Below are 10,352 nucleotides of genomic sequence, written 5' to 3'. Positions count from 1 at the left end.
CACCACTAGATGGCAGAAGGAGTACATGGAATGTCCCAGCTGGCTCTTAGTTATTTTCTTCCAGTATTTTACTGGAGAAATAAAGCTCTTCAGGTTCTGTACCCATGAAACAAGAAAGATCAAACACATACTCACACAGATGCACATTCATATACATAAACACACACACATACACACACACACCAGCATACATACACATATACCAGAACACATACATATTCACACATACACACACACTAGCACATAAACACACACATATACACACTAGCACATAAACACACACACATACACATACTCACACACAGTCACACTCTCGCATATAAACTGATACCCACAGAGATACTCGTAAACATACACATACACACATGCCCCAGCACACACACATATACATATATGCACACATAACACACACACTCACACATATACACACATACACACACAATACACACTCACACACATACACACATACACACTCACAGACACATATACACACATACACACACCAACACACACATACCACCAGCACACACATGTGTACACAATAGCACACACATACACACATATACACAATCGCACATATATATATACACATAACATATACACTCACACATATGTATGTGTGTGTAGGGATGTTGGATCAGACTGCAGAGTTGAAACCTCAGCCCTGATTCTTACGACATGTGACTTTGATCAGCTATTCTGTATTTCTCAGACGTCACATGTAGGTGGGTGACTGAAGACACTACTCTAGTGGTGTGGGAGAGAAGGCTGAATAAGAGAGTGATCACAGGTAGAGCACACAGGCCACTGCATGGCAACAGTGCCCAACAAACTTAGTCACTGTAATGGCTTCCTCTCACGGCCTCTTCTCTCTCAAAGCAGATAACTGCCCTACTCGTAGCCTCGGGACTGTCGTTTAGTTTCTGGGATTTTTCCTATAAAACTTGCCATTTTTGTTTGGCTGGCTGGCTGGTTGGTTGGTTTTCTGAGGCAGGGTTTCTCTGTGTAGCCCTGACTGCCCTGGAACTCACTCTGTAGACCAGGCTGGCCTGGAACTCAGAAATCTGCTTGCCTCTGCCTCCTGAGTGTTGGAATGAAAGCTGAGGGCCACCACAGCCTGGCCTGTCTTTGTTTTGTATAAAATCTTGACATCTATTTACTTTTTGTCAAGTGCCTGCAGGTATGCACACTGAGGCCAGAGGACAACTTGTTGAGGTTGATTTCCTTCTTTTGCTGTATGGATTCTAGTGACGAAGCTCAGGTCCTGAGGCTTGGTGGCAAGTGACCTTATCCACTGAGCCAGCTCACAAGCCCAGGTAATTTCTTTTTTAAGTGCGATTGAAAATAGGTGACAACAAATTGAACTCTAAGCCAGGTTTACTGATGCAGGCTTGTAACCCAGCTACTCATGAGGCAGAAACAGGAGGACCAAAAGCTTATAAACATCAAAGGTCAAAGGTTATCAAACAAATTCCAGGCCAGCCTGGGCAGCTTGGTGAGACTGTCTCAAGAAGCACTGGAGAGCCAGGCAATGGTGGTGCACGCCTTTAATCCCAGCACTTGGGAGGCAGAGGCAGGCAGGTTTCTGAGTTCCAGGCTAGCCTGGTCTACAGAGTGAGTTCCAGGACAGCCAGGGCTACACAGAGGAACCCTGTCTCGAAAAAAACAAAAACAAAAACAAACAAAAAGCACTGGAGATGGAGACGGCCTGGTGCGTAAAGGGCTTGTGAGTGAGCGAGAGCACTTGAGTCTGGTTCTGCAGCCCACAAGCTAGAAGAAGGAAACAAACAAGCAAACAAACCACTGGATGTGACAGCGCAGACATCTAATCCCACACTGGGTGGAGGCAGGCTGGGGGTCCTGGGGACTCCCTGGCCAGGGAGCTCCAGCTTCAGTAAGGGATCCCCCACCCTCATCTTAAAGAGAATGAGATGGAAAGTGACGGAGAAGGGTGGCTGACACACATGCACATGTGCATAGGCACATACACATGTGCTTCTTGTACATACACCATACACACAAATAATAAACAAGCAAACAGACAGACAGAGTGGTACGGTACGCCCAAGTCACAGAGACCCCCAAAACCACTGAGGAGCCAGTTCAAACGCAAACACAGAAGCGTCTTTATTATGAGCAAGGACCCTCATTGTCACCGTCGCAGTGGGTCAGAAGTGGGAGCCTCAAGTCTAGGGGTGCAGTGTATTTATTGTGGTTACAGCAAACAGAGAATTTCCATACAGATCAGCAAATTAGTATTTTAATAATTGCATTTCTGGCATGATCTATAGGAGCTGAATACAGGGGTAAAACCACCTGACAAACAGGATGGCTAGTCCATTTTCTGCAGGATGTCTTAGGTTGTGTGTAGCCTGACTGGTAGCTGCTAAGGGGCAGAGGGTGGGGGTTGCCGTAGGATGATTGCTCAAATGGACTTTGTGGTTTTCCTCCTGGAATTACAGTTTAGACCCTGGAGTTTCTTCTCAAAAAACGAAGTTGGTCGGGCTTTACAAAAATAACAACTTGGATTAAGAGAAAAGGAGAGCCTGGCAGTGGTGATGCGTGAGTGCCTTTAGTCCCAGTACCTGGGAGGCAGAGACAGATGGATCTCTGAGTCCAGCTTGGTCTACAGAGCAAGTCTCAGGAGGGAGGGAACAACAGGAGGTGACAAGATAATGACCCTAAGGAGAAGGGCACACTTAGCACCCACATCTTGAAGCTGACACCAGCTTATAACCCCAGGGGAGTGCAGGGGATCTGACCTCTGAAGTCACCTGCACTCAGATACATATGCCCACACAGAGACACAGACGCATACACATAGTTAGAAATATTTCTTTTTCTAAGCATGGTTTCTCCTGTGTAGCTTTGGCTATCCTAGAATTCCATCTATAGTCCAGGCTAGCCTTGAACTCAAGAGATCACTTGCCTCTGCCTTCCAAATGTTGGAATTGAAAGCATGAGCCACTATGGCCAGCTAGGAATAATTTTTTAAAAATGATTTTAAGAAAAGAAAATGGCACATGCCGTGTGGACCGTACAATGAGCTGTAAGAATTGAGCAAACAGGGTCACCTCATAAAAATACCAAGGAGCAAGGAATGTCCATTAAGCCTAAAGACAGAGCTTCAGAAGGGTTTACCAAGCAAACATCTGTGCCCAGGAGATGTCCTAATTGCGGGGAGTAATGCCTGGTTCCAGGAAACATCCCCAGTAAGGGGTGGATTCCCCCCAACCCCTCCTACGTGCTATCAGTATCTCCCCCTCACCTGGGGCACAGAGGTCAATGAGAACAAAAGACAATGGGCTCTACCAATGAGAGATAACCAACTCATGCTGTAAACCTATGTACTGAAAGGTATAAAAAGTGTGTGCTTTTGTTCCTGGGGGTCACCTATGCTCAGAATGCAGGATGACCCCAGTATACTGGTTCAATAAAAACCTCATGCAAATTGCAGCGATCTTCCTCCTGATTCTTCAAGAGTGGGGCACCCACGCTGAATTTAACAGAACTTGTGAGAGAGATGGACTAGGAACGGGCTGAGGGATCAGGGAAGGAAGGGGGCATGTGTGTGCAAGGCAGAGGAACTGTTCATTGTCGGGGAGCTGTTGGTGCCTTTCTTTTCATATGTCTTATGATTTCAAGGAAAAGCAAGAAATCCCGTGGCTGGAACAAACGAAGGGCCAGTTAGTAGACAAAGATCAAGGTCTGTAAAGTCAGGAAAGTCATGTAGAACCTTCTAGGCAGGGGAAGGACCCGGGGTGTCCCTCTAAGGGAGAGGGGAGTCTTCAAAGACTCTGGAGCACAGGATTAGTATGCTCTGACTCGCCTTTTCAAGGGAGCAATGGGTTAACCATCTTCTGTTGCTATGACAAGATACCAGAGACTGGGCACTTTATAAAGAAAGGTTTATTTAGCTGGTGATCTGGGACTCCAAAGCCCAGGCTGCATGAAGGCTGGCTCTAAAGAGCCCTTCCCCTGTGTCACATTGGGAGTAAATTAAATCATGGTGGGATTGTGTGTAAGAGGGTAAGATCATGTCAATGAGACAGGAAGCCAAGAGAGGCCAGGGTCCAGACTAGGACTTGTATAGGGACCCTCTGTGGACAACTGCTATGCTTTGCTTGGTTTGATCCTGCAAACCAGACTAAGGAGCTGAGGGAACATAGGATAGTGAAGGTCAGGTGACCCTGTGCACACTGATTGGCGCTGCAGTAACTACACACCACCAACCCTGAACCTCAGCGGGTGGATTACCTACAGCACAGGACATCCATATTCACGCCCAACCCAGAGGAAGGCTTTGTATCCCTCTGAGCCTCTTCCTGAGGCCCCGTGGGGGCCGGAGAAGCTATGATGTATGACGTTCCTGTGGGTCTGAAGCACTGGTGTCCTTGACATGGTTGTGACCTTGCCACACAATACACATTCACTTAGGGGTTGTGCCCACTGTGTTTTGTTTTGTTTTGTTTTTCGAGACAGGGTTTTTCTGGATAGCCCTGGCTGTCCTGGAACTCACTCTGTAGGCCTCGAACTCAGAAATCCACCTGCCTCTGCCTCCCAAGTGCTGAGATTAAAGGCCTGCGCCACCACCGCCCGGCTTGTGCCCACACTTTGCACACTCTCTCAAAGCTTCCTCTGCTCACGGGGTCTCATAGGATTACCCGCATTCCTTTAGAGGGTCTTGCCCAATCTTTTTTTTTCCCCTTTTTCTTTTCTGTAGTACTGGGATGGGACCCTGGGTGTCGCACATGCCAGGCATATGTTCCAACCACTGAGCTACATCCTCAGAGTATATCACCAAGCTTCTGAACTGTGCCCCTGGGGAAGTGTTAGAGGCACACATGACTTCTGTGTTGAGAACAGGTGGGAGTGAGGCTTCCCTGTACTGGTGGCTTTGGAAGAGAATAAATGAGAACATCAGACATGGAAGGTGAGGGATTTCAGGGGAGAAAGCACACAGGCACATACGGGGCACCGCTGGGGACTGGCTGGTAGCCTAAGCACACTTCAGACATGTCTTGAGAGAAGAGTTTTAGGTGGGATGCCAGTGTGGCTTGGAGTCACAATGAGTCATAGTGAGGTGATGGTTTCCTCTCTGGTTCTCCTTAAAAGAAATGGCAATTGGAATTGGTACAAGTTTGCTTACCTCTTTTATCTCTGAGTGGGCTAAGTGTGTGTGTGTGTGTGTGTGTGTGTGTGTGTGTGTGTGTGTGTGAGAGAGAGAGAGAGAGAGAGAGAGAGAGAGAGAGACAGACAGACAGAGAGAGAGAGACAGAGAGGGAAAGGGAGGGAGAGAGAGAAAGAGAGAGAGAGAGAGAGAGAGAGAGAGAGAGAGAGAGAGAGAAGTAGACTTGGCTCAACCCAGAGAACACAGATTGACAATAGATCGTTGCAATAACATGAGGTTTAATGAGATTTATTGATTCATGTATGTGGGATTGCCCACCCTCACGGGGGTAGGGGGTCAACCTCAAACACAGAAAACACGCATCTGTTATATTTTACAGAGGGCAGATTTCTGCAACAGGGCTAGCTGGCTTACTCTGGTTGGTGGAACACAGGACGAAGGATCTCATCGGGCATTGGTTGGCTTGTTCTGTTCTTGGCTTAGTCAGCCAACTTTCCTATCCAGCTCTGCATCTAGCCTTGAAAAGTCCCCGGGAAGGGGCTGAGTAACTAGGTGGTAGGGAGGATTGTCATCAGCAAGGTCAGGGTGACAGTTTGTGGTCTTTTTCAAAATTCACCACAGGGAGGGGTTGGGGGGTTCTTCTCAGAATTGCTAATCTTGTTTTCGTGGACCTTAACCTCATTGAGACCACTAGTTATTTTTGTTTGGGCCTTACTTAGCTTAGTCAGAATGGCCTGGTCATTCTGTCTCAACATTCTGACCACCAGAACTTTGTTTTCACAGCATGTCCTTGGGTATCTCTGAAACACAACTTCTCAGTGTCTGAAGCTGCTGCTTGCTACTGTAAAACCTTGTTTCCACACTGCTTGTGAAAGACCCCTGGGGGAGACCCCCACGTACACCCAAGGAATCACGGGAGACCATCTTGATGTAATTACAAGAGGCATTTTTTTAATTTCAGGGCGCTCTGGTTTGGCACCACACCTATCTCACACAGGAGATAGTGGAGCCAACCACAAGGCTTGAAAGTTAGGGGTTTATATAGGGAAAAGGTCTGAGGGAACAAAGGGATCAGTGTGGTCATACATGATTGGCTACTTCAAATATTAACTATTACGTGCAGAACAGAGTGGAAAATTCCTAAAGTTGGTGTTAATCTGAGTCAACAAAGCATCTGACCTTAAACCATATCTGAGAGGACCAGATGGTCCATTACTTAGTGTCTGCCAGGCACGTCTTTGCAGGTCTGGGCCTTGGACATGTCCTCGTTTGCCTAGACATGTTTTCCTCTATGTTTATAGTTTTATGTCTTCTTGACCTGCCAGCTCTTATGATATCTAACAACTTGCTTGCTCCTTCCCAGGCCTATGTGGCCCAGCTTGTGATGGATTCTTAGGCACATAACTTTTCTTCCTAGTCAGCACAGGTCTAAAGCTTTAATTTTTCCTTTCACTTGCTGCTTACAGGAGCTGGAATATGGCTCTCTTATTTTACTTTGTTTCTACATTCTCAGAACTTTTTTATATTCTCAAAAACTTGGTTTCTATATTCCCAGAACCTTGTTTCTACAGCTTTGTTTTTCACTTTATTAGAGAGAGAGAGAGAGAGAGAGAGAGAGAGAGGGAGAGAGAGAGGAGAAGAGAGAAAGAGAGAGAAAGAGAGACAGAGAGAGAAAGAGAGAGAGAGAGAGAGGAGAAGAGAGAGAAAGACTCGTGTAGCCCAGGATAGCTTCAAACTTACTACGTAGCTTAAACCAGCCTAGAACTCCCGACCTTCCTGCTGTCACCTGCCCAGTGCCAGAATTGCAGGCATACGCCACACTATACACTTTAAAAAGAATTCTTTATTTATTTTATGTATGTGAGTATACTGTCACTGTCTTCAGACACACCAGAAGAGGGCATCGGACCCCATTACCGATGGTTGTGGGCCACCATGTGGTTGCTGGGAATTGAATTCAGGATCAGTGTTCTTAACCTCTGAGCCATCTCTCCAGCCCAGCTTTCTGGATTTTTAACCCAGTATTCACAGGCCCTTAGTAGGCAGATAAGCTTCCATTGGAACATAACACAGTTTTGATTTATTCTCTTTAAGATACTAACTTTTTTTGAGACAGACTCTCATGTAGTCTAGGCTAGACTTGAAGACACTAGGTAGCCAAGGCTGACCTTGAACTTCTGATTCTCTTGCTTCTACCTTCCTAGTGCTAGGATTATAAATGTGAACCTACACACCTAAATTATACAGTGCTGGGGCTTGAACTCGGGGCTTCGTAAACATTCAACAAGGGCTCTACAAACCAAGCTAATTACATTGGCTCCATTAATAACTTTTAAACTTTTCCTTCATTTATTTAAAATACTATGCAAAAATATAGCATTCAAAACATGGACTGGCTGGGCAGTGGTGGCACACACCTTTAATCCCAGCACTTAGGAGGCAGAGACAGGTGGATTTCTGAGTTCGAGGCCAGCCTGGTCTACAGAGTGAGTTCCAGGACAGCCAGGGCTACACAGAAAAAACCCTGTCTTGAAAAAAAAAAACCCATGGACTGGAGAGATTGTACAGTGGTTATGAGCACCAGCTGCTCTTCCAAAGGACCTGGGTTCAATTTCTAGCACCCACATGGAGGCCTGAAACCATGTGTAATGCCAATTCCTGGGAATCCAAAGCAACCTTCTGGTTCCTAGGGGTATCAGACCCAGAGGTGGTACATGTATATACATGCAGGCAAAACACTGTTTTCTGTTTGTTTGTTTTTAATAATTTATTTGTATTCTATATATACATTGATGTTTTTCCTGGATATATGACCATGTGAGGGTGTCAGATTCCCTGGAACAGGAGTTACAGTTGTCACCTCTTACGTGCACACTGGAAAATTGTGCAGGTCCTCGGAAAGAGCAGCCAGTGCTCTTAACGGGGGAGCTATCTCTCCAGCACCTTGTTTTGTTTCTTCTGTGTAGCCCTGCCTGTCCCGGAACTCACTCTGTAGACCAGGCTGGCCTTGAACTTTGGCTTTTGGTTTGTTTGGTTTTTTTGTTTTTTGTTTTTTTTGGGGGGGAGGGGTTCAAGACAGGGTTTCTCCGTGTAGCCCTGGCTGTCCTGGAACTCACTCTGTAGACCAGGCTGGCCTCGAACTCAGAAACCCGCCTGCCTCTGCCTCCCAAGTGCTGGGATTAAAGGCGTGCACCACCACCGCCCGGCACTAAGATTTCTTTTTTAAGTGTATGTGTATGCCTGAGTATGTGTACCCCACTGTATGCAGGTGCCCAAGGAGACCAGAAAGGATTCCCTGAAATCGGAGTTGCAGGCAGTTGTGAGCTGCTTGGTATGGGTGCTGGGAACTGGACCCAGGTCATTAGCAAGAGCAATGTGGCTAATCTTGGCTGTCATTGTCACACCTGGGGAAGGGAACCCTTGGTCCACCTGTGTTTTTCTTGATTGGCTAATTGATTCAGGGGGGCCAAGATCACTCTGGGCGGTAGCATGTCTGGGTATGCGGGCCTGGGCCTCATAAGAAAGGTAGCTGAGAGCTAGATATGGTGCACAGCCTTTAATTCAGGAGGCAGAGAATTTGAAATCCACCTGGTCTACGGATCGAGTTTCAGGACAGTTGGGTCTGGACAGTGAGACTCTGTCTCAGAAGAAAAAATAAAGATGGCTGACCATGAGGCAGTAAGCAGGGTTCCTCTGTGGTCTCTGACCATGAGGCCATAATCAGCGGTGATCCTTCATGGTCTCTGACCACGAGGCCATAAGCGGGGATCCTCCGGGGTTCCTCCGTGGTCTCTGACCATGAGGCAGTAAGCAGCAGGGATCCTCCATGGTCTCTGACCATGAGACCGTAAGCGGGGATTCCTCCGTGGTCTCTGACCATGAGGCCGTAAGCAGTGGGGATCCTCTGTGGTCTCTGACCATGAGGCCATAAGCGGGGATCCTCCGTGGTATCTGCTACAGTTCTTAAGCAGATTCCTGCCTTGAGTTCCTGTTCTGGCTTCCCTTGATGATGTAACTTGTAAACCAAATAAAGCCTTTCCTCCCCCATTTTTTTTAATCATGGCATTTCTATCACTATGGCAACAGTCTGGGAGTGGATTGGTTACCTCAAGAGAAGGGTGTATGCTGTTTTCAGTGTGTGTGTGTGTGTGTGTGTGTGTGTATGTGTGTGTGTGTGTGTCCATGTGTATGTTCATGACAAGTGTAGAGGTGAGAGGACAACGTACAGAGGTCAGTTCTCTCTCCCAACCCTGTGGGTTCTAGGAACTGAACTCAGATTATCAGGGGAATCTGATCAGAAGTGCCTTAACCTGATGAGCCAGAGAATGTTGTTTTGATTTCTTCCTTTTTGAAATATTGGAGATTGAACTCAAGACTTTGTACCCCTAGGCAAGTGTTCTACCGCTGAGCTACATCTCGGATGCAGGAGAGGTTGTTATAAAGTAGCATTGGCTTTTCTAGCTCTCTTTTACTTTCTTTCTTACCAAGTGATGTCTGCCTGTCCGTCTGTCTGTCTCTCTCTCTTACACACACATACACATGTCCATGATATAGTACTCTTTAAAGTCCTCACAAAGAGTCACTGCTAACATCACACGTTCTTAGACCTACGGTACTGTGAACTAAATAAAGCTCTTTTTCTTTATAAAGTTCCCAGGCTCGGGTATTTTGTGACAGCAGCAACAACAAAACCAAACTCATACACTGGGTCAAGATCACATCAGCCAAGGCTAGCCCATCTCAATCACATTCAGTGGGGGTAATGGTAGTACATTTAGATATGGTGGAAAACGTGGAGTCATTCCTTCTTGACCTGTGCCTCCTCCTGGAGAAGTCCTGCTGTGTGCTCTTCCACCGGCGGCGATTTATTTTATTCCATATGACGAACACCTGGTTTTCCAGGGCTTTCAGCTTCATCTCACTGAGCATCAGCCGTTCGAGGACCTTATCCTGGAGGGCTAAGCAAGCATTAATTTTCTCCAACTCCTCCTTGTTCGTGACGTTGTTGTTGGGACACACGGCTGGAGCCATTGCTGTTTCTGCCTCCTCCTAGGATCCCCATTAGAAGAGAAGAGTCATTCATAATGATAATTCCTTCTAACATAGAACAAGTGCTCTAGACTAGGCAAAATTTTAATTTAAAAAAAAAATTGCTGGGCAGTGGTGGCACTCGCCTTTAATCCCAGCACTTGGGAGGCAGAGGCAGGTGGATTTCTGAGTT

The 10,352-nt window shown here is 46.6% G+C and overlaps 1 protein-coding gene across 1 annotated transcript in view; it reads right to left on the bottom strand.

Annotated features, from left to right (window-relative positions):
* Positions 1-9,840: 9,840 nt before the first annotated feature.
* Tex46 (testis expressed 46) overlaps positions 9,841-10,352 on the bottom strand; it is a 23,791-nt gene continuing 23,279 nt past the window's right edge. The window contains exon 3 of the mRNA XM_031379111.1: positions 9,841-10,180. Within this exon, the coding sequence (XP_031234971.1) occupies positions 9,872-10,180 (309 nt within the window). The 3' untranslated portion in view covers positions 9,841-9,871. The remainder of the gene's footprint in view (positions 10,181-10,352) is intronic.

The sequence above is a fragment of the Mastomys coucha genome, unplaced genomic scaffold (assembly GCF_008632895.1).
Source record: "Mastomys coucha isolate ucsf_1 unplaced genomic scaffold, UCSF_Mcou_1 pScaffold18, whole genome shotgun sequence".
NCBI lineage: Eukaryota > Metazoa > Chordata > Mammalia > Rodentia > Muridae > Mastomys > Mastomys coucha.
The sequence above is the reverse complement of the archived record's forward strand: the minus strand, read 5'-3'. Positions and strand labels throughout refer to the sequence as shown.